The sequence below is a fragment of the Gymnoscopelus microlampas genome, assembly GCF_963454915.1.
Source record: "Gymnoscopelus microlampas genome assembly, chromosome: 17".
In the NCBI taxonomy this organism is placed as follows: Eukaryota; Metazoa; Chordata; class Actinopteri; order Myctophiformes; family Myctophidae; genus Gymnoscopelus; species Gymnoscopelus microlampas.
In genome coordinates, this window is record NC_139954.1 from 32,660,955 (window position 1) to 32,682,219 (window position 21,265).

At 39.3% G+C, this 21,265-nt stretch overlaps 2 protein-coding genes across 3 annotated transcripts in view; both read right to left on the minus strand.

The window, feature by feature from the left end:
• Window positions 1-2,747: 2,747 nt before the first annotated feature.
• LOC311064567 (myosin-IIIb-like) lies at window positions 2,748-14,914 on the minus strand (the record flags this gene model as incomplete). Its single annotated transcript, XM_084084427.1, has 7 exons — window positions 14,883-14,914; window positions 8,729-8,912; window positions 6,873-7,007; window positions 4,853-4,957; window positions 4,477-4,576; window positions 3,706-3,782; window positions 2,748-2,897 (listed from the first exon to the last, which is right to left on the minus strand). The coding sequence occupies exons 2-7, from the start codon at window positions 8,873-8,875 to the stop codon at window positions 2,748-2,750; spliced, it is 714 nt and encodes a 237-aa protein (XP_083940553.1). The 5' UTR covers window positions 8,876-8,912; window positions 14,883-14,914.
• A 4,076-nt stretch (window positions 14,915-18,990) lies between these two features.
• Window positions 18,991-21,265, minus strand: part of ubr3 (ubiquitin protein ligase E3 component n-recognin 3) — a 46,378-nt gene continuing 44,103 nt past the window's right edge. For both annotated transcript variants that reach the window (XM_084083732.1, XM_084083731.1), the window contains one exon: window positions 18,991-21,019. In XM_084083732.1, coding sequence (XP_083939858.1) covers window positions 20,902-21,019 — 118 coding nt within the window. In that variant the 3' untranslated portion in view covers window positions 18,991-20,901. The remainder of the gene's footprint in view (window positions 21,020-21,265) is intronic.

Here is a 21,265-nt window from a genome sequence, read left to right on the forward strand (position 1 = left end):
ACACACGCACACACGGAAGGACGGACGGACAGGGTGCAAAACATACTCTCTCTCGCCATGCCTTTCGACCTGGCAGAGACAATAAGTAATTTTTTGGGTGAACTACTCCTTTAAGAGTTAAATTAACACTGGATTTTGCAGTGATATCTACAAATAAAAACCTTGAATGTCTTTGACACATAGGTTTAACCTTCAAAGCCTTTTTTCTCTTTTTTTAGTTCATGTGGAGACAGAGTACAGAGGGCACTGGCTCAAGCAATTAACCTTCCCACACACTGAATATACGTCTCGAGTTTCCATAATTAATTTTTCAGTTAACGATTTTACATCTTCACCCTTTCACACGCTCCATTACCTCCATTCATGGCATCCACGGTCCTTCCATATCTCTCATATACATAGCAGACACAATCATAAACAGGCCTTTCATCACAAAGAGCGGTCTGTACTGTAAGAGCCTGTTGTGGCTACGGACAAAAGGGAGATTCAAACTCCATGATAATGTCTAGTAATACTTGGACTGGGTCAATGGGACATGGATTTTGTTAGTTTCAAATGTCGGGCAGTGTGTAGGGGCCCTTAGACCTTTACTGATCACACAAGGGAAATTCAGTTGTCATGACAGTAATGCAGTTAGAAACACAGGACCGATGCAGAAACAGAAGTGGCACAACTAAGAATGAACAAATACAAAATAAGAGTTAAAATAAGAGTAAACACAGGGACATACATACAGGGATTAGGAATAAGGCACCACAAACCGACAGGAGAGATTTAGGGTCCTTGCTTGGCCCTCCGCACTTGGACCGCCCAGGAACATATATTTGAAGATAGGGCCCATAGGGTTTAAGTGGTTAAAGTCAATGTGGTGGTAGTAGTGATGCCTAGATGACTGCTCACCATCGGTTTATAAATATGAACTCAGCATTACAAAATGGAGGGGGAAAAAACAGATCACATATGGCAAATAGCCTTGCATTTGCAGTCATACCGAATAAGGAAGGGTTCCACTGGGAGAGACAGTAATGGTGTGCTCTGTAAATACTTCATGAACACAACCGCTGCTGTGTACCACAACACAGTGCAACGCAGGGAAGATTAATCAAATCTATGTTGGAATGTTCTAACCGTCTTTGACAGGTAGACATATTTCAAAGAGGGAAAAATTATGATAGACGCGATATACTGTATACTGCATGACAGTCTACTGTGACCTGGGAATACATTACCATGTGGAACTGTAAACTATCTGAATGATGGAAATACCTATTGCGTTTTAGTGCCAATGAGAATTTCATAAAACATATACCCAAGGACAATCCTCCTCCATCAGGACAAACCCTACTGTTAATGGCTTGTGACATATTAGATTGAAAGGGCACAAGGTCACATGGAACATGCAATTATATATGGAAACTTAGAGAAATATCAACTAAAAGATCTATACAATCATCAACTTTGAAGTTATCTATACATCTGTGCTCATGAATATACATCGCTATCAAGATGCCACCATTGTTGGAGATACAAAGGTAAAAATAAATGTCCTTGCATAGTGTGGAATTCATATAGTCGGATATCCACATAACCTTTTGTCTTGTGATTTTAACTGCCTTGCTGCTTTGCTGATGGGAAAATATATGAGATAAATGACATGTTAACAGAATCATTTCATGGTTCAGTGTGCTCACACTGTGATTTATATTGGACACGCCCATCCTAGGGTCCCTATTCACATAATTTATGTACCACACCACGGCCAAATATCTATTTTGATTTGAGAAAAGACTCAATAACGTCAGCTTAGTACATGTTCCTAATTCTGTTCACATTCACGGGATCCCTCTACTTGTTCTCAAAGTGACACAGTCTCAGAAAGGTGTGATAACGAAATAGGATTAACATAGGTGAGGGGGTAACGCATACGTCCCTTCTTATCATGACTGATAGTGGCATTTACTACTACCAAAAAGACCCTACAGTACATCCAAACTTCAAAAAAAAGGTGACAGAATGTGTACGTCTCCTCCTAAACAGGGAAATAAAAGACAGGGAACAATGAATTGATAGCCTTCAGTTGACTCATGCATCTTCCTGTTAGCCTTCTCTGATCCTGTAATTGCTGTGACTTGTTCATGTTGAATTTTGTTGTGATAAACTGCTGTGGTAGCTCCCATAATTCCTGTCATACACGAGGCATGCGTGGTCTTCCTCTTGGTGCGGAGGAGGAGATAACATTGTGACTGGTGGCTGGTGACTGGCCTCATTGCAATGTGAATGGAGCTAATCACTAATGCAAATTGCAATCAGGAGAGCACATCTTTACCCAAAGTGAGATGATTGTGTCATTGTGCTGCTAGCATAAAGGTCAACCACATAATACCGTTGAACCTTTCACATGATCATCAGACAGGGATTGCGACCACAGTGAAGTGAATGTGTTCAGACCAAACACTGATGTGCAGGCCAAATACAAGGCTACTCCATTTTCTGTTAATAATAAAGATTCTAAACGTTGCTCAGTCAGCAATAAAACACATAATGTGCTGTTGTAGTTTTTTAGACTACTAAATAAGAAAGATCTGCTTCACCTCATCTTGGTCATTCTACCCAAACTCTAAACAAGAGCATATTGCAATTAACCCTTCTGAATTCATTTGTCCTCTAAATCAAGAGTGTTTTGGGGCAACTGAGTGCATCATGTGTGGGCCTGCTCCAGTTGTGTGCTAGGAGCGCCCTCTAGTGTCTCACCGTGGGATCTTGAAGAGGGCTTTGACTGGATGCATCTCTGCCAATGGGGGGTCACCGTCAGCCAATTCAATGGCTGTAATGCCAAGTGACCACACATCACAGCGGGCATCATATGAGTAGTCATACTGCTGCTCACAGGCTATGACCTGAAAACAGAGAACACATCAGTGACAGTAAGTCTAATACCAACCAGTATATTATTATTTTTATGGGAAAATAACTGGATATTGACAATCTATAATGAAATCATATATTTGTTAAAGCCTACTCTTAAGAGAGATTATTATTTATTTTTTTATCTATCATCATTAACATTTTATATTTTTGTTTTGTTTTTACAGAAAGCAAGAATACTCAGAACATTTACAAGTTAGGTTGAGCTAAGTAGTTGGTGCGTGTGTCCTTGTCCTCGAGTCAATAATTAGAAGTGACACTACATTTTACAGCTGGGTTTATTCTAATTGCCCCTGAGGTCCCCTCCTACCAGCCCAATCACCTCGCCTCATTTCTGCCACACAGTGAGCCGGGGGCCCCAGACTCCCAGCTATTAACCTTGGGGCGACCTCCAGTGCCTGGCCCATGGAGGGGAATACACAATGACACAGGGGAGAGTTAAGCCCAATCTATTATACTTCGTCACAGGATGGCGTTGATCACCAAAAGTAACTGATTTTCGGCGATCTACGCAGGTGACAAAGTAAAAATGTGGCTTTACGTAAAAATAATAGCAACACAGCCAATCACTCCGTCTCTATTTCTTCCTCAACCTCCCACTCTACCTTTCTCCTTCTCACTTCTCTCTTTCAATGTCTGTCTCTATGCCTAGCTCTCATATGCCTAAGATTTCTCTAATTGCATGTTATAGATGTGGGAACAGACTATGCGCTATTTTATCATTGTTTTAACAATGAAGAAAAACAGGACAATCGTGCCAACTTAAAAGGTAAATCTGACCTCGGGAGCCATCCAAAATGGGGTTCCAACTGACGTATTCCTCCGCAAACGAGCGCTTGTCAGCTGAGCTGAGACACCTAAAATAAAATAAAACATTAACAAATACTCAAGGATATTCAAGACACAAAATGTAAGTTGCATCTAACTGTTATATATGCAGATATATTCATCAGTGTGAGTACGCTATGCATGTACAATTTTATTTGGAGCACAAGTGTGAATTAATCTATAAAATTTGGTATACAATTTAGCATGGCAACCTGCCAAACAATAACAATGGGCAATAATCATTTCAAATTAAGTGGGACAGATTTTTATCAGCGGGAGTCCATTTCGCCACCACGACACAGAGGACATACTAAACATGCCTGGGGGTGACTCAAAGTCATTTGCCATAACAGCTTTCCTTTTATATGCAAAGGATCAAATAATGAAATTTAAATGAGCAATAATAGCCTTGGGTTAAAGCTATGCTCCATGAAACAAAACGATGTGGTGGTGAAAAAGGAGAACATTTAATGACTCATCCATGTGCTTGTATTCATCTTGAATGCTTTTTACTAACAATGTTACAAACATGTGCCGTGGACATTTCCATTAGATTAATAGTCAACTCCCAAAAGAAATAACGCCAATGAATGTGATAATAGCCACAGAAAAAAGACAGAGCCAAGAAAAGACACATGCTTCAACCTTGTTGTGAATCTGTCAATTTCTGAAAATCACAATTGGCCAAACTGACCCTCTCGGTAAGAGAACAAAGGCTATTACCAAAGTCAACCATTTTGACTCCTCCCTCCGTTGTAAGAAGGATGTTGTTTCCTTTCACGTCACGATGGATAATCCTGTTGTTGTGGAGATGCTGGAGACCCTTTCAACCCAGAAGAAAGGGCAAAAACACTGAGATGCTTTAGCATGCTTTGGTAACCCTATTTCTAGTCATTTAGGATTAGGATCATTTGAGTGTGTTGGAAACAAAGTGGGCAACCACATGTATATAAAAGAACACCTCCAGCTGCTCAGAGGGACAGATATCCATTACCTTCTGGCATACTATCCCTGCCTAAATACATCCTTAGCACCTGCTGTGCATGTATGCATGCTACCTCCTCCTTGCCATTAGCAGCTTTGCAGCGCACAGTCTTACCAAGAGGGCGCCGCATAAGATGTACGAGATAACAGGCTCCTGCAGACGCTGGCCTCGCATCAGCAGGCCTTTGATGAGCTCCGTGACAGAGCCACCGTTGCACAGCTGAGAAAGAGAGAGAGAGAGAGAGAGAGAGGGAGGGAGAGAGGCAGACAGAGAGACAGAGAGAGAGAGGGGGGGAGAACAGTGACTCCTCCATCACTCACCACTCTAGATTATGATTCATGGGGAGAGCAATCCCACACACAGAACCAATCAGAGTTACGGCTTCCTCTTCAAAAGCTATGAAGCATCTCTTGACTTTGCGATGGCATTAAGATGCATGTATGTGCGTGGGCTGCTGTGATAAACTCTTACCTTGTGAATAAGCAACATTTTCAACATACCTTTTGAAAATGTTATTAAAAAATATAAATTTTTGCGCAATTTCAAGACTTTATTTTATATTTTATAATAGTGGCGAGAGACAGGACATGGCAGGAGAGAGAAATTGGGAAGGACATGCAGCAAAGGGCCTTGGGTTGGATTTGAACCTGGCGCGTCTGTGCAAGGACTGAGCCTTAATGGTGTGAGTTCCACCAATGGGAGCCACTGGGGCCCCCTAAAGTTATGGAATCTTTTAAGATTGCATGCTGATACACCATGCTCAAATGAAAGAGAAAAAAAAAGCTGTAAAGCAGATGCTAGGATAACTATCAGCGTGTATAATGTTTGATAATGTTTCAAATTGCTTAACATGTAATAACACATTTGATAGCCGCCCATGGTGAGATGTTGGCAATGTTCTGTAATTCAACACTTTGCATTGTGTCTATGTGTTCTATAATTCAACTCTTTGCACTGTGGCAATGTATTCTGTAATTCAACTCTTTGCATTGTGGCTATGTGCCCCTGTCTTCCTATTCCTTCACATTTGAAACTCGTGCATAACGATGCAAGCATCAGTTTTACCCTGCATGAACTGTAAACTCACAGTGATGACAACATGGGCCCTAGTTAAATTTGCAAGTGGTAGGGTGTTCCTATTAAAAAACATAATAAAGAGTAGAATAATAAAAAAAAAGGAATATGTAAAGTCTCATATAAAAAGAATCCCTCTCAATCACTACTTATAACCCACGTTTTCGTGACTTTCTCCTCATTGGCTGTCCTTTAAGCCAATGGGGAGTCCGCAATGCCTTCCCATACTCTGAACGGGTGTAAGACCTCCAGTCACAGAATTCAACCATCACTAACTTACAGTATACACAGACACACGCTACTCTTCACCCTCCAGCAAGTATTTAAATGAACACCTTCAAATATTATCATGCAAACGAAAGCAAGGGAAAAGAACTAAAGAATAGCAGACAAAGGGGCGACATTCATGCACTCTTACAGGCAAAAACAATCCAACATTTAACTGTAAACATAAACAAAAATAACTTACAACTACTAGGCTTCTAATAAAAACTGCACTATTAAATAACATATTCAACTCCTTTGAACACTGTTTCAGAGATATAGCAAATTTCATTCTTATTAATCTATTAATTCTTATCTTATATAATCCTGACCTGAGCGCCTCATTGCGGCATCAGAGTTTCTAATGGTCTAATAATTTAATTTGTTTATTTTTATGTTTAGTAAGATGTAAGAGTCATCATGACAGTACTTTTCAAGGGTTTTAGCTCGGCACAAGCTGGTATAATATGACATTCTTGTTTTTATTTTACTTTGTTCGGGACGTTTCTGGGCATTAACCTATGGGCAGTAGGTGTGTGCTATTGGTGTCGCTGAGCCGGGGGAGGTGCAGTCAACTTTGAATATTGGGTTCACAAAAATCACAACCGACAAATCCTACTCGTTATAACTTTAAACACTCTCACTCAGAAAGGTCAGGAAAGAGGAGCTCAGCCCCAGTGGCAAAGAATAATGACTCCTGCAAATTGTCACGGTCCTGCATATCAGTATGCAGGAATGCATTAATCTTCAGCATAGTGTGCAAACGTTTCTTACTTAGTTATGTTTATGAGCTCACCTCCAGTACCAACCATAACTGTCCACCTGACAGGTTGTCGGTCTTGTAGAACATGCCATAGAACTTCACCACATTAGGGTGGTTGGACAGGGACCTCAAGATGTTGTATTCTGCCTCTATCTCCTCATCCACGTCCTTTGAGAGAGATTAAACACAGTTACCGCACATAACGCAACATGTCGCCTGATGCCGTGTTGTCACTGAATGCCTAAAGTATGAATTGTATGTAGAATGATAATGTATTTGCAGTCTTCAGTATGTCTATTGCATGTTCCATGTTCTCTGTGGGCCCTGTAGGCCTACCTTGTATGTCAGTATGCACTACAGTAGGTGTTGTATATATTTATTGTATTTTCAATTCTGATTAGGTTGAATTAAATGGAATATGAGAATATAGGATCTCAGTAAATGCACAAAACCGTGTATTTGATCCTTTAACTCAATATCATACTGATCCCATGGTGTTACATCTTTAAACAGAGCAGAAAACAAAGCAATACGCATACCAAACTTTGGGGCATGAACTCGTAAACAAAAAGGCAGGGACTTGCCCTGGTCTTAAACTACTTCTAGAACTGCCTCTCTATCGGAGTAAATCTCAGAGGGAAGGAAAGAGAAACAGTCACAGTGATGGAATTTCTCTTCGTGGATGTCTGAGTGATGGTGGGAGCAGTCTAATCAGGGAGAGGGATGAGAGGACAGGCAGTTTCATCTTCATAGCAGCATGGGCTGTAGAGCTGCCAGGATGGGGATTGGTCCACTGACACAATCGCACGCAAGCTTCAGATCAAGTCTTACTACCACCACAATATGGTGCCACTAGAAACAGGCTCGACAGCGGCCTTATCATCCACAGCCAAATGTATGGGTACACAGACGAGATATTGTCAACTCAAGAGTCAAGTTGACAATATCTCGTCTGAGAGTTAAATTAACACTCAGGAGTTTGCAGTGCAGTTACTGGTCAGGATGGGTGAGATTTAACATGACAGGAAGTAAATGAAATGGCTAGATGTTGACATGTACCATTACAGTTCATACAACTACAACTGGATTGAGATAGTCAAGATGAGACTGGGGGAGGAAAATGTACAGTACGGCCAACTTACTCTGTTTGTATGGTTGGAATGCTGACAGGAGCCATGCAATGATAAAGAAAAACACAATGGGTTTGTTTGTACCTCAACACAGGTGGGTTGAACTGTTTTGGGTGAAGAGGTAGAAAACTTGAAAGTGATCCACAACAATTTGAAGTCCTGAAGGTGCTTTAAAGCAATGCTGAACTTTGGTAAAACCTTTGGTTGTATAGTAGCTACTGTACTTAGGTATGATGTAAGTGTGAATATTATCTATCATCTTGTTTCAATTTTTTTTTATTGTGAAGCACAGGGTAAGATTATACATTTCTGTTCTATCATCTTTATCAGAATCAGAATCCATATCTGTTACTTCTGTGCTGTGTGGAAGGTCTCTCGCACAACAAAAATAGCATGGTGCCCACTGTTTATCACTATATACTGACAGAATCTAGTTCGTTCATTTACGTCCTAAAAGTGTGATTGAGAGAAACTTTTTACCATACAAAAGTATGCTCGATCACAGAGCACAGAAGCAAGAGATCAACAATATTTTGACATAAGCCTGATTCATACCGAGTTGCATTCTGGTGTCGCGCACCGAAAATAGCAGATCTACAAGCTCAGAACTCGTAGCAACACAATGAATTGTGAGCTTGTAGATGTGTTTTTCTTTTTTCAGAGCGCGACCATGTATAAATGAGGCATCATACCATGGAAAGGTATTCCTATACAACTCAAAGTTCAACCAAGGCCCAACATCGTTTTTAACTGACTTACATTGACAGGGTCTAGCACTTTGACGGCTGCTTGGCTTCCATCCTTCTTATTGATCACTCTGTATACTTTGCCATAGGTTCCTTTACCAATAGTTTCCACTATATCCCAGTCCATTGAGGGATCCATCAGTGTCTCCAGGCCGATCATGTTGGATTTGTACGGGTACAGTCCATACAGAGACCTCCTATAGAGAATAACAACAATCCCAGATTAGTGCTTGGTTAGGTTATTATAATATAATGTTGGTGTCAAGCAGAAACCTTGTATCTCCATATTTCACTTTTCTTTTTTTCTTTGAAAAATGAATGCCCTAATTATGGGTATGACAGTGACAGAGTCTCTCAAAAGTAGTGAAAATAGCCGATTGACAAGCTCACACATTGTGAGATTGTAGATCTGCTATTTTCACTATTAAAAAAAAACGTTTGGACATTTTCACTTACATGATCAAAATAGGGACACCAGAAAAAGTGGTTAAGAATCAAGAAGGTTTTATATGTCTTATACAACTTATACAAGTACAAGCAAGCAGCAAAATGTTGTTAGGACTTAAACATCCTAGTCTGTCTGTCTAGGGGTTTTATAAATATTTAACCAATGAATAATATTACAATGGATACATTGGAACATAGATTCTTTTTTTTTCCTTTTCCTTTCCTGAAAAGTAACAGTTTTAGACATACATGGTTTCTGGCTGACAGACAAAACTAACCAAATGAAAATGTCTTTAGGACAAAATTACAACATAGTAAACATTTCATAGTGTCTGAATTCCAATTCTCTCAGTGAATAGCGACAAGTCCAAAATGTCAATTCCTCTGAAATGGACCCTGAGGCATGAAGACTTGCAGGTGAACTTCTGTGTGCAATATTTAGAGAAACTAACGAAATGCTAATCCTTGCACAACACTGTAGCCTATAACGCCTAATCAAGGAAAAGTTATTTAAAAAAAGAAAACACAGCTCAGCCTTGCAACACCTACGAATACAGCCTTTAACACAGTGGAAAGTCATTAAAAGGTATGGACTGTTTACATGCAGCTGCATGAGCATTGTTGTGACAGAGTACATTTCCATAGGCCTATAGATTGAGCTCGGTGACATAACTTTATTTGCCAAATATGGGTTTAGCCACATGGGTTTACATCAGCAGAGGTGAAAGCAAAATTACAAAGCAGATGGCTGAAGAAAGACGTTACTTACATTGCCAGTGTTATTTTCTTCGGATTCATAAGGCAGTCTCACACAAATTACTTCCAACTAAAGAGTCTCGAGTGATCATAATAAAACAGCACCAATAACAACAAAGATTGCCTCCCAAAGAGGATTGTTACATTGGATTGTACATACTCTAACTCTACCATTACAGAGAGCGTGACTTTGTATTCTCCACTGGGACCCAGTCACAGACAGTCCACTAAGACACGCAATCTCTTCAAGATCAATTGGATTGGGCAGAGATTAACTCGACGGGTGCTGTCCTGAATGATCAGTGAACCGCCCCACCAATAATAAACACAGAAACATTTCTATCTTAGAATGTTTCGTGAAATTATCAAATAAAAATAAATGAGGCATTTCCCAAGTACATTTGCAAATGCCTGAAATTCTTCCTCTGCATTTACCCATCCTAACTATTAGGGGCAGTGGATGCAATTAATACAGCGCCCTGGGAGCAGTTAAAGGTTAAGTGTCTTGCTCTTTGACACATACGCCGGGCAAGCCGGCTAAGTTCAGATTCCCAGACGGCCTCTCTACCCATTCAGTTATGCCCGCCATCGGCACAATCAGGACTTCATCGCACAAAAGATTTTTTTTGAAAAGGACACGTATCACACAATAACACACACAAGAGGATTAATGATTAGCATCGGTGCAAAGGCCTAGCATAAATCATCCTTTAGGTCTGGCGGAAATGTCAGCATAACCATCCACATGTAAGATCAGTGGTGCAAGGCAAGATGTGTCACAACAGCTGAATGTGACTCTAATAACATGATACATTAGGAAGTCATATTGACATATTAGGAAGTATGCCTCCCATTTTCATAAAATGACAGCTATTCCAAATAAACATGATCGATTTGAGTGTGGTGTTTATGTATAAACCCATGAGTGTTATTGTCATGCATCACATGTATATGACCCTGAGGAGGTCACGTTTGGGGGACTCAGCAGATTGATATGAGACAATGTGAGTGATGTTTAACCCTTGAGGGTGCTGCAAAGACACCTGTGAAGATAGATTTATGAATTGTTGTGCGAGCAGGTTGAGTGATGTCTTGAGGCTATACAGATATACCACAATCTATGGGGACTTTCAAACATGCAGCACAAAGATAGAGCTGATGTCCTTCAGAGCGCCCTTCTAGGGAGGAAATAACAGCATGAGGACAAATAGCTTTCTTTAACAGTATGCTTGTATAAAAGAACCACCTAAATATTTCGCTACACGTCCAGTACATACGATCAATAATCTGTCAATGGTCATTCTGGGATTAATTGCCCCTTCCAAATACTAGTGAATAAGAGTGCATCACACATGCCTTGATAATCAACAAGATCTAAGACCTTACGATTTATTATCATTCTGTTTTCTAAAACTCTGTGGTATCTACAGTATATGCTAGTTGGTATCTAAACAGTACTTTGAGTACCTTGCTAGTCACCTGTTGTCAAGGTAGCATCACCAACTTTTGTAACAGTAGGCTCATATTGCTCTAGAGCAGCTGTCTATCTGTGATAGTGAGCAACATCAGATACCCATTCTATAATATCAACTTTCTCCTGACATTACCCAACAAAGGGTCAAGTCTCAAAAAACACAATAGCAATGTTTATAAAGCTTATTGAAGTTGTTGATGAAATACAGCTAATTGCACAATTAATATCTTCAGTAATATGGCTAATCCATAATCAATTTATTTCCTAAACAGTAATGAAAATAAAAAAAGGGATTTCAACAGTCACTAATCAGTCATTAATCCATCTCCAAATTATCATCAATCCACCTAATCTTTGACCCTGATTAAATGAAAGTATTTATATGTTAACTGGTATATATACCGTGAATACTGTCAATGCCAGTACATTTCATGCCAACTAAATAGCAACCTCATCCATATTCTATACACTACACTGATTTATTATGTTCACCTGTTAAATGCTCAAATATGCTATTCTGATAACATTATTTCTGATGCTTAGATCATAGAACCATAAGTCACACATACCTGTTTCTGACTCGTGATCCTGTGTCACTGTCTGTGAAAATGTTTCCATCTACCCCTCTCAACTAAATGTGCCGGACCAAACCATGCTAATCAAAGGTGATTAATTATTCATTCAGAAGCATTCTGCAACGTGATCTACTTTTAAATATTCAGGTGGCAGATGTATCCACTCATAATGGTCGCTGATATGAAGGATCTCAGGTTGCATGCAGGGTAACCAGGAAGTCAATGAGAGTTACTCCGTCATAGGACTCCTGCCAGTCTCCCCTTTGTAAATAAAGTTATCTTACTTACACTGTTATTACCTTTCACCCATGACTGAGTCCAGATAACCTTTGACATCTCTTTCGCTATGCCACTCAATTAGCTATATTTGCTGTCAATATGTTATGCCATAATAATTCTATTTGAGAGTTGTAAAATTGTAATGATTATACCACAGTAGGCTTCACTTATCTGCCAAGTCATTTAAGATTATGGAATAAAAAGATAGGAGTATCCATTTAATGAATTTGATTATTTAACATAATTTAACATCTTTATACTTGACCTGGCGGTGACAGTATATAACTACAGCAACACATGAAACAATCTGTCGGATGTCATCTAAATGCTGAATGGCTATGGCTGAAAACAAAACAATGTTCCGCCCAGAAGCAAAAACACTAGATGTTACGTTGCCATGTGTTCCAAACCCAAGGGATCTAGCAATGTGAAGAGCAATCGCACTGTACTATACTATAGGCTTGTATCTCCAGAGGGCTTTGATGTCGCTTTTATCGGTCCCTCTGAGTACCTTGGTGCTTTGCACACGTTTTAACGCAGCTTGCAGAACAAAGTAGATACAATCAGACCTAAAATGGAATCCGAGAGGCATTCTAAAAAAAAGAAAAGCATTTTCCAACAATATAACATGTATATGTCGGGTCTATGATGCATTATAATCGCATTTATAATGTGTTAATCTATAACGCGCTTCTAAGGCTACACCAAAAAACACCAAAATGTCATGCCAGAATTGTGTCATTGTGTAAATGTCTGCATAAAGCAATAAAAGAGAAAGCCTTCCACCTACAATTATTTAAATGACCAGAAGATGCACAATTTCTGCTTAGAACAGTAGACCAATGCTGATGGATGATGGAGATGCTCAGGTTACCTTTTGTCTACCATGTGTTGTCAACCTGAGACAAAAAACACATTGTTCTATTTGCAGTTCAATGTAGGGCCGAAACCTTGTATCTCAATACTTCATCTTATTGTTTTTTTTCATGAATTAATGGCCTATTTTATAATTTGTCATATGACACTGTCACACAAAAGTAGTTAAAATAGCCGATCTGCAAGCTCATATATGCTATTTTCGCTATGTATAAGATTTTTTTAAAGACGGGGTGCCGTGATTTTCAGTGATACCCCCCCCCTAAAACATAATCATCAGGTATTATGGTTATACTAAGAGGAAGAGTTTTTTTCAAAAAAGTGTACAGAAATTGCTAAAATTGTGTTTTTATGCGGACACGCCTCCAGTTCATTAAGTATACCTGGTTTTCACCTTAGCACCACCCACCTGTCCTAGTCCCTCCTCCTCCATGCCCACACCTGTTGTGTTATGATAATGAGGGGGAGGGTATATTTTTACTATGTCACTCAAGTGCTGTTTTTCTATTGGCACGTTTGACCCTCAAGGTTTCAGCCTCCAGGTAGAAACTCAAAATAGTCAGAGAAGACATAAAACACCATAAAAACACCACCAGGGGGCTTAATGAAGTTCTATCAACCTCATAGACACATGAAAAACAGAAAAAGCGCAAAACCATGGCACCACCTCTTTAAATCTATTTAAATGTTCGCCTTTGTATAGTATGCCCAAAACAGGGAGGCCAGGTTTAAAGTTGTTAAGTCTGTCTGCGGGTTTTATAATTATTTAAGCAATGAAAAGTTTTAACAAGAGCTTGTGACTAAATAATAACTACACTGGATCCATTGGATCACAGGTTGTTCCTGAAAGGTAATAGTTTCAAACATACAAGGTTTCCGCCCTACAGCGACAATATGCTGGCCAGTGCTGGTCAATGTAAGGTCATCTGCGAGAAAATATAATACAAATGTGCTTATTGGACCCACGGCCATACTGGCCCAGAGCATTCATTGACCACATAGATTGAATTGTCCCCGGATCGATTCCAGCCAGAGATCTGTGTTGCTTGCAACTCCTTACCCCACACTACTACTCGTTTCTGTCTCTCTCTCTCTCTCTCCTATCTAAATAAAAAGCCCTAAACAGCCCAAAATATCTGTCTATAATGTAAATATTATGTGAATCATTAGAAGTTTAGCAAATTAGCAAATCATAAATCTTCATAGTCAAATCATACAGGGTGACGTTTATGTGGAGACATGGTAACACTCTTCCATTATGTGTCCAGTTGCAACACAGAGGCTTTCTTTGTCATGAGAGCATTGTGGAAAAAGTGTAAGTTAGTAATCTAATTTTCTGCTTCCATCTAACTACTCTCTCTCTCTCTCTTATAAACACTCACGCACGCTGGAAAGCCTTACAGTAACTCCAACGATTAAGCCCAGGGGTCAGTCGTTGGTGAAGAAATACTCTCAACTATAATCCCTGCGCTAAGGGGATATGAGTGGGCTTTGCAGTAAACCTCCACCAGCCACCAGCCAGGACTGAAGCATCGTGTCCTTGTTCTCACCCCGGCTGACCAAAGATTCATACTGCTGTGCACAAAAAAAGGAATGTACACTGAGCTTGTAGGAGTGTGCAACTGTGCATTCATGCATAATAAACTGAACTTCTAATACACGTCTTTATGCTATTTATCAGCCTTTCCCCTCATACCTGGTATGTGAATGCTACTGTGTAGAATTTACACAACCTTCCACACTACCATCTAATTTCTCACCATATTCTGCCATGTAGATGGAAAAACTCTTCTCCCTTTGGGGTTGTTTCTTCTAAGCCACAGTGTCTCCTGGGTATTGAGTAAAAAACAAAATCCTAAATCTAAACCCCATCTGAGATAAGGAACATTTAATCGTAAAAGCTGACCTATTGTGAGTCATTTTTGTGTCCCTCTATTATATCTGTCACTGTGAGCTGTAATTATACACTGAAAGATGTTGGCACCCTGTGTGTTTGGTTATAGGAAGCCAATAGTCACTGGTGATCCTTCTGGAGGTCTCATGGCCATGGGATTAAACAACTCCACAAAGTATTTGTGGTGGCAGTCACCAACTTCATAACCACAGTGACATACCTGCTACCACCCATCCCCCCTTCATTTCAACTTTCAAACCACGTTTCATAATATAGACAGACACCTCACCTTATATTTACGGGGGATAGTAATGTCAGATCCTGCGTATCAGTAAACTGCTTCTAAATGAATAGGATTCTCTTCAGATATACCATACTACACTGCAGTGGCTTAGAGAGAGCTCAAGTGTGCCTTGGGGTTTTGGTCAAATATAAACTAAACAGGGGTCAAATTGACGTATGCTGCTAATTTACACTATGCATTTTGCAATAATGCATCAATGTATTTTGGTCACACTTCAAGGGAAATTTTGGACTAAGGTTTTCTTACCTTTTCTATGACGTTATGATATCTTAGGATGAATGGTACAGTAGAAAATGATTTTTTTTTGGTGAGATCTGACGTTCATAGTGACAGAACACTGCAAAAAAAAGTCTTGCTAGACGAGATAAAAATCTCGAGATTTCAATCTCTTCTAGCGAGACTTCGTTTTTTTTTTTTTTTGTTGCATAGTGTTCTGTCACTATGAACGTCAAATCTCACCAAAAAAAAACAGGAAAAAAAGCTATTAAAATACGGCATCTAGCGCAAGGCCTATTGGTGCACGTTTTAAGCTGTGGCGGACCCGGGATGGAGTTGTTCTACTGTACCATTCATCCTAAGATATCATAACGTCATAGAAAAGGTAAGAAAACCTTAGTCCAAAATTCTCCTTTAACAGTATACAGTATGTCTGTAATGTAGGCCTATGTGTTGTATTGTCTGCTATAGATACAAGGCAAGCTTCATGTGACTTTTCCAATACTATTGTACATGTCAGACATACAGTAACCTACAGTATACTGAATGTGGTCTCAAAAGAACTGTAAAAAAAGATATATATATTTCACAGAGTCCCAAGCCCATATACTTCTACATCGACTGTGAACAACGAGGACATCCAGTCTGAACTTTAACATGATATCATGTTGTAAACTGGAATAACTTTGATAAAATATTTGGGCCAATTTGCCTGGTTCAAATTGCAAGGGACACTCTCTACACATTGTCCAATATGTCTTTGTGTTTCTCTCAATATATACACACACACACACACACACACACACACACACACACACACACACACAGTATACGGAGTCATTAACATGTGTCCCAAAATAAAAAATAAACACACAATCTCTACTATCTAGCTATATTATGTCAATGCATTTTTGTAGTAGGCCCCCCTATAGGCCAAGCTTAGATGAGTGAACAGTCTCCTACCCAGTCTCTGCTGCATCCGTGTTTCCATTTCTACCTGAGAAAAGAAGAAAAATGACATAAAACTAGAGTTAAAGAACAACAAGTCACCTAGCCTATACATGATGAATGCAAGCAAACATCAATGTCTTGACCCGCGGTCTTGTCGTTCGTAACCAACAGTAGTAGCAACCTGAACCTACTGTAACTGTACACATAGCCTATTGGCATTATGTTAAGTGCTGCAGTTAAACCGTGGTGAAGTTGGTTTCAGGGTTGGATATTCACCCAGTTGGATGTTCGACATTTTTCATTTTCGAACATCCAACTGGGTGAATATCTAAGCTTTAACGAAATTCACCACGGCTACTGTTGAACCAAGTTAACAGTGGAATTCGTTCAGTAACATTACAGCTTACCGTCCATAGCCACATATCCATTCCGAACTGATTTGTCTCTTTTCCCCGAGTGAAGGAATTTAATAATTAACAGTAATGTGATATATAGGCACAGGCGCGTGTCCTTCTACAAAGAGGAAGCAATACCCTCATGATGAGCAAAGAGATTGACTTCACTGCACTGGCTATAAAGACAACATTAAATGACGTTATACAATATGGTCAGTGGTGGAAAAGGTGCTCGAAAGTATCTATACAGCAATGTAGAAATAGAAAGTCCGGAATTCAAAAAGGTATTTGAGTAAAAGTACAAAAGTATTGGGACAAAATGTACTTAAAGTACCAAAAGTAGAAAGTACTCATTATGCAGAATGTCCCAAGTTTTCAAATGTATAAAATGTATAATTATTTTCCAAATGGCTGAAGTGATTACTGTATGTTCTGTAATAATAATGAAAATCTACAAAGTAACTAGTAAATAATTGTAGTGGAGTAAAAAAATAAAATAATATTTACCTCTGTGATGTAGTGGAGTAGCAGTAAAAGTACTGAATTGGAATTGGAAATACTCCAGTAAAGTAAAAAATACCTCAAAATTGTAGTTAAGTACAGTACTTGAGTAAATGTACTTAGTTACTTTACACCACTGTACAGGGCCCTGGCCCGATCGTAGTTCATTGCGTTGAAAGCATCCACCTGCTTACCTGTGCCTGGAATAAACTGCTCAAATTCGAAGTTGAACATGTGTTCAGCGATGCTCGCTCAAGTGTTGCCTTATTTTGACCAACATTTCAAAACATTGCACTTCTCCTCCCCGGCCTGAACATTCACTTTGGACTGGAGCTATGTGTGCCTACTGTACATGCCTCACAATTTCCACTAATTAGGCATGAAAGGCTTTGTGGCGCCCACTGGTCATTACCTCGAAGGCCTCCATTGTTTATGAAACTTTAACCCACTTATCCCCCCGCACGCACTATGTTGCACATGTATTTGTCTTCCAGAAATTATTCTATAGGCAACGGCAACACACTTTCCTTTTAGATGTTTAGTAACCGCGCAGGGTTCAGTGGTCCACCACACAAGTATAGCCCATGTAAGTGGTTGATCCTCAACTAATAAACTACATTTTCTCTGTTTTTGAACAAACCTCTACATTTTAACTAGGCATAGTAGGCAACAAGCTAGGCCTAGCTTAACGTAGGCTATATTTTTTGTAAATGTTGCACCAAACGGTTTAGTTGTGGAGTTCTGCTTCAAGTTTGTGGGCTCCATTTTATTTAATAGAATATAAACCAGTTTAATGTAATGTCACATTCTCTCTCTCTCTCTACCACCTGTTTCCTAGGCTTTTCACTGTGTTCCACTTCCTGTATTTTGATCCAATGAAATCGAATGAAACCGGTCAGATGACTAATGATATCCAATGAAATCCGACAGGAAGTGGAAAACACAAGGCCTAGGAAACAGGTGGATAAAACAACATGTAGACATTGAGGTTTTCAGTGTTCTAGAATCTAATGCCATCATAGTATTTCTCCCATTGACATTTTTACTACTGTCATATGACCCCTTGTGGCCACAGTGTCATATAGTCCAATGACTATTAAAATAAAATCATAGCCCACTATGATGGGCTTTGTCATTGAAAAGATTCATACAAGTACAGCCTGATCTTGAAGCAAAGTAGGATTTGAACTGAACTGCTTGTAGTCATATTTCCTATAACCCAGTGGTTCCCAACCTTGTGCATTTTTCAAGGTTTTATAGAAAAGACCACATCATTTCTATTTTATTAATGTTATATTAACACAAACATCTTAGTGTTTTGCAATTAGTTGGGGGCCCACAGGTTGGAAATCATTGCTCCAACCTCAACTGTCACTCATGCACGGCTGAAACAACCCTGTAATGCTGACAGTCGGCCTCCTTGGAGATTGCTTCAATTACGACAGCCAGACGAAAGAAATCACCCTTAAATGGCAACGTGTTAATACATGAGGCTAGACGAGGCCTGATGCTTGCCAATCATGTGTGCTACTACTGGAAAATAGGCATATTATTAAGATGTAAAAGAGCTTCCAGCAGGAAAAATGAAAAACATTAAATATGTGTGTTTATATTTTATTCACATATGTTACATTTTGCATTATATGTCCAAGTCATACTTTCTGATCAAACTCAGAAAGTCTGAGTCAGCACCTACAGTAATGTACTGTAATCTTTCTTTTCATTCATACAGGAGAACACACTAGAGCTGTCAGTTACAATTTACACCCTTTACTCGTTGGCTGTTCAGTTGCGGTCATGTACAAAGTAAGTACTACAAAATAAGAGTGGAGGTAAACTCAAGAGAAAATGCAAACAGCATGCATGAATTCAAGAGGAACTTATTCAAGTATTTAAACTTTTTTCCTTAAAGATCCCTCATTGAAGCATGTTGGTGACCAGCGATTCAAAACCATAGATATCACCAGGGATTCGGTATACCGTTTATCACCTAAAAAGGTAACATTAATCTTGCAGGCACAGCGGGGTAAGTGTCCTTTTTGCTAGGGATAAAAATCAAAAAATTAAGCACCTAAGACACTTAAAAAATGATGGCAAACGCATGCCATGCACCACTTATAATGGATACTGACGCCTGGTAATTTTGTCCTATGTTGGGATGTGGCCATGATTTGGCAAACGTAGTATTTATGGACATAAGGGAAATTCTTCAGTTTAAATGCATTTTACTACAATTAAAACCCTTGCCAGCCAAATGCCTAGGTATTTTCTTCTGACAGCACAAGGATTACTATACTGAACAATTTAGTGTATTTTGGGGTACGAGCAATTTCCTTATTTTGTATGTCTCAGCATATTTTTCTTTTTACATCTCAGGATATTTTGATGTCCGTTTCCAATTATCAGGTAAGAGGAACATTCTTGCACTCTTATAATTTTTGCACAATACCATGTCTGTGCAACAGCATGAAAAACGTCTTAAAACCCCATAAAAATACTAATTGAATATCTAGCCTACATGAGAATAAGGGGCTTATAGGGAGCCATGACAACAAATGCATTTTAGATTGTTAAGTCAATATTCAACCTGACCTGATGAACTGTAGCTCCATTTGCCTTTTGAACGAGCTTGGTATTTGAAATTCCTTTCAGAACCAGTCTGAACTAAAGTGGCTCAATGGAGGGCAGGACTACATAGATCATGATGAGTAATAAAGAGATGACCACATGCCAGGCGAGGCTAAACATTAAAGTGAGCTTGAGTCAACATTCCCAGCCATCAACTATAAACTCAAAGCAAAATGTCATAGAAAAAAAAAATGTCTTCACAAAAGGTAAAATTACGTAGTTTAACAATGAGCAGCAGCATTTATTTAAATATCTAAAAGTTTGTATTTTAAACAGCAAAAAGAGAAAAAAAATTCCTGAGGATGGATTGCAACTAGACCCATAAAAAGAGCTTTGCTAGTCTGCAATAAAACTCTAGTGTTGATGAGTGGACTTGTCCTGCCTAACATTACATCTACAAACAAGAGTGCACATTGCAATAACACTCACTTCGGGAGTTTGAAACTCATGCCAGCACAGCATAGCAATTTCCAATAAATGAGGGATATGCATGTAAATGGGGGAGAAAAAAAGTCAAACTGAGGGTGGATTTTTCCTTAACTATGAGAGCCAAACAAGTGTTACAGGCTTAAATAGCCTCTTGCAAACCTCTTCTCTTTCTGGGCAAAGTTGTGCTTTCACTTCCAACTTATCAGATTCCATTTCTCCCTGTTGAAAACCACACAGTTAAATCACTTAAATAAACACACACACGCACACACACACGCTTGTTAGTCTTTAGGCATGATTGTACACCAAACTTGACATAAACCAAGGCTGTGGCAGCAACACCCTCACTGCATGTTTGTGTATATCACATTTTTAGATTCCCAAATGTTTCATATAGGTGGACACAATTTTTTATTTCCACATTTGGGATTGTGGATTCTTTTTGTGGCCTTTGGGAGAGTTTAGAGTCCATTATAATGAGGTCCCCAGCGCTTATTGATGTGGTCAAAGGTGTGAGAAACCCACTGTTGCTCCAACACTCGATACCTCTCTTCACATAAGAACAGAGGCTTGCCACGGCTAGAAAAGAAGAAGTAGCAAAGAAGGAAATATGTTAAAGAGACGTCTTTTCTTTTAAACCACATGTCCCTATTCTGGGCATATCAAAATTGGCCGAACATTTGGCGAAAATAGGCACACATTCTGCAAAAATACCCAATCTACAAGCTCACAACATTTCGCAATGCGACGCACTGTAAGCTTGTAGATCAGCTATTTGACATACAACAGGGTTTAAACAAAGAGTTTCAAAACCATCAACTGTAC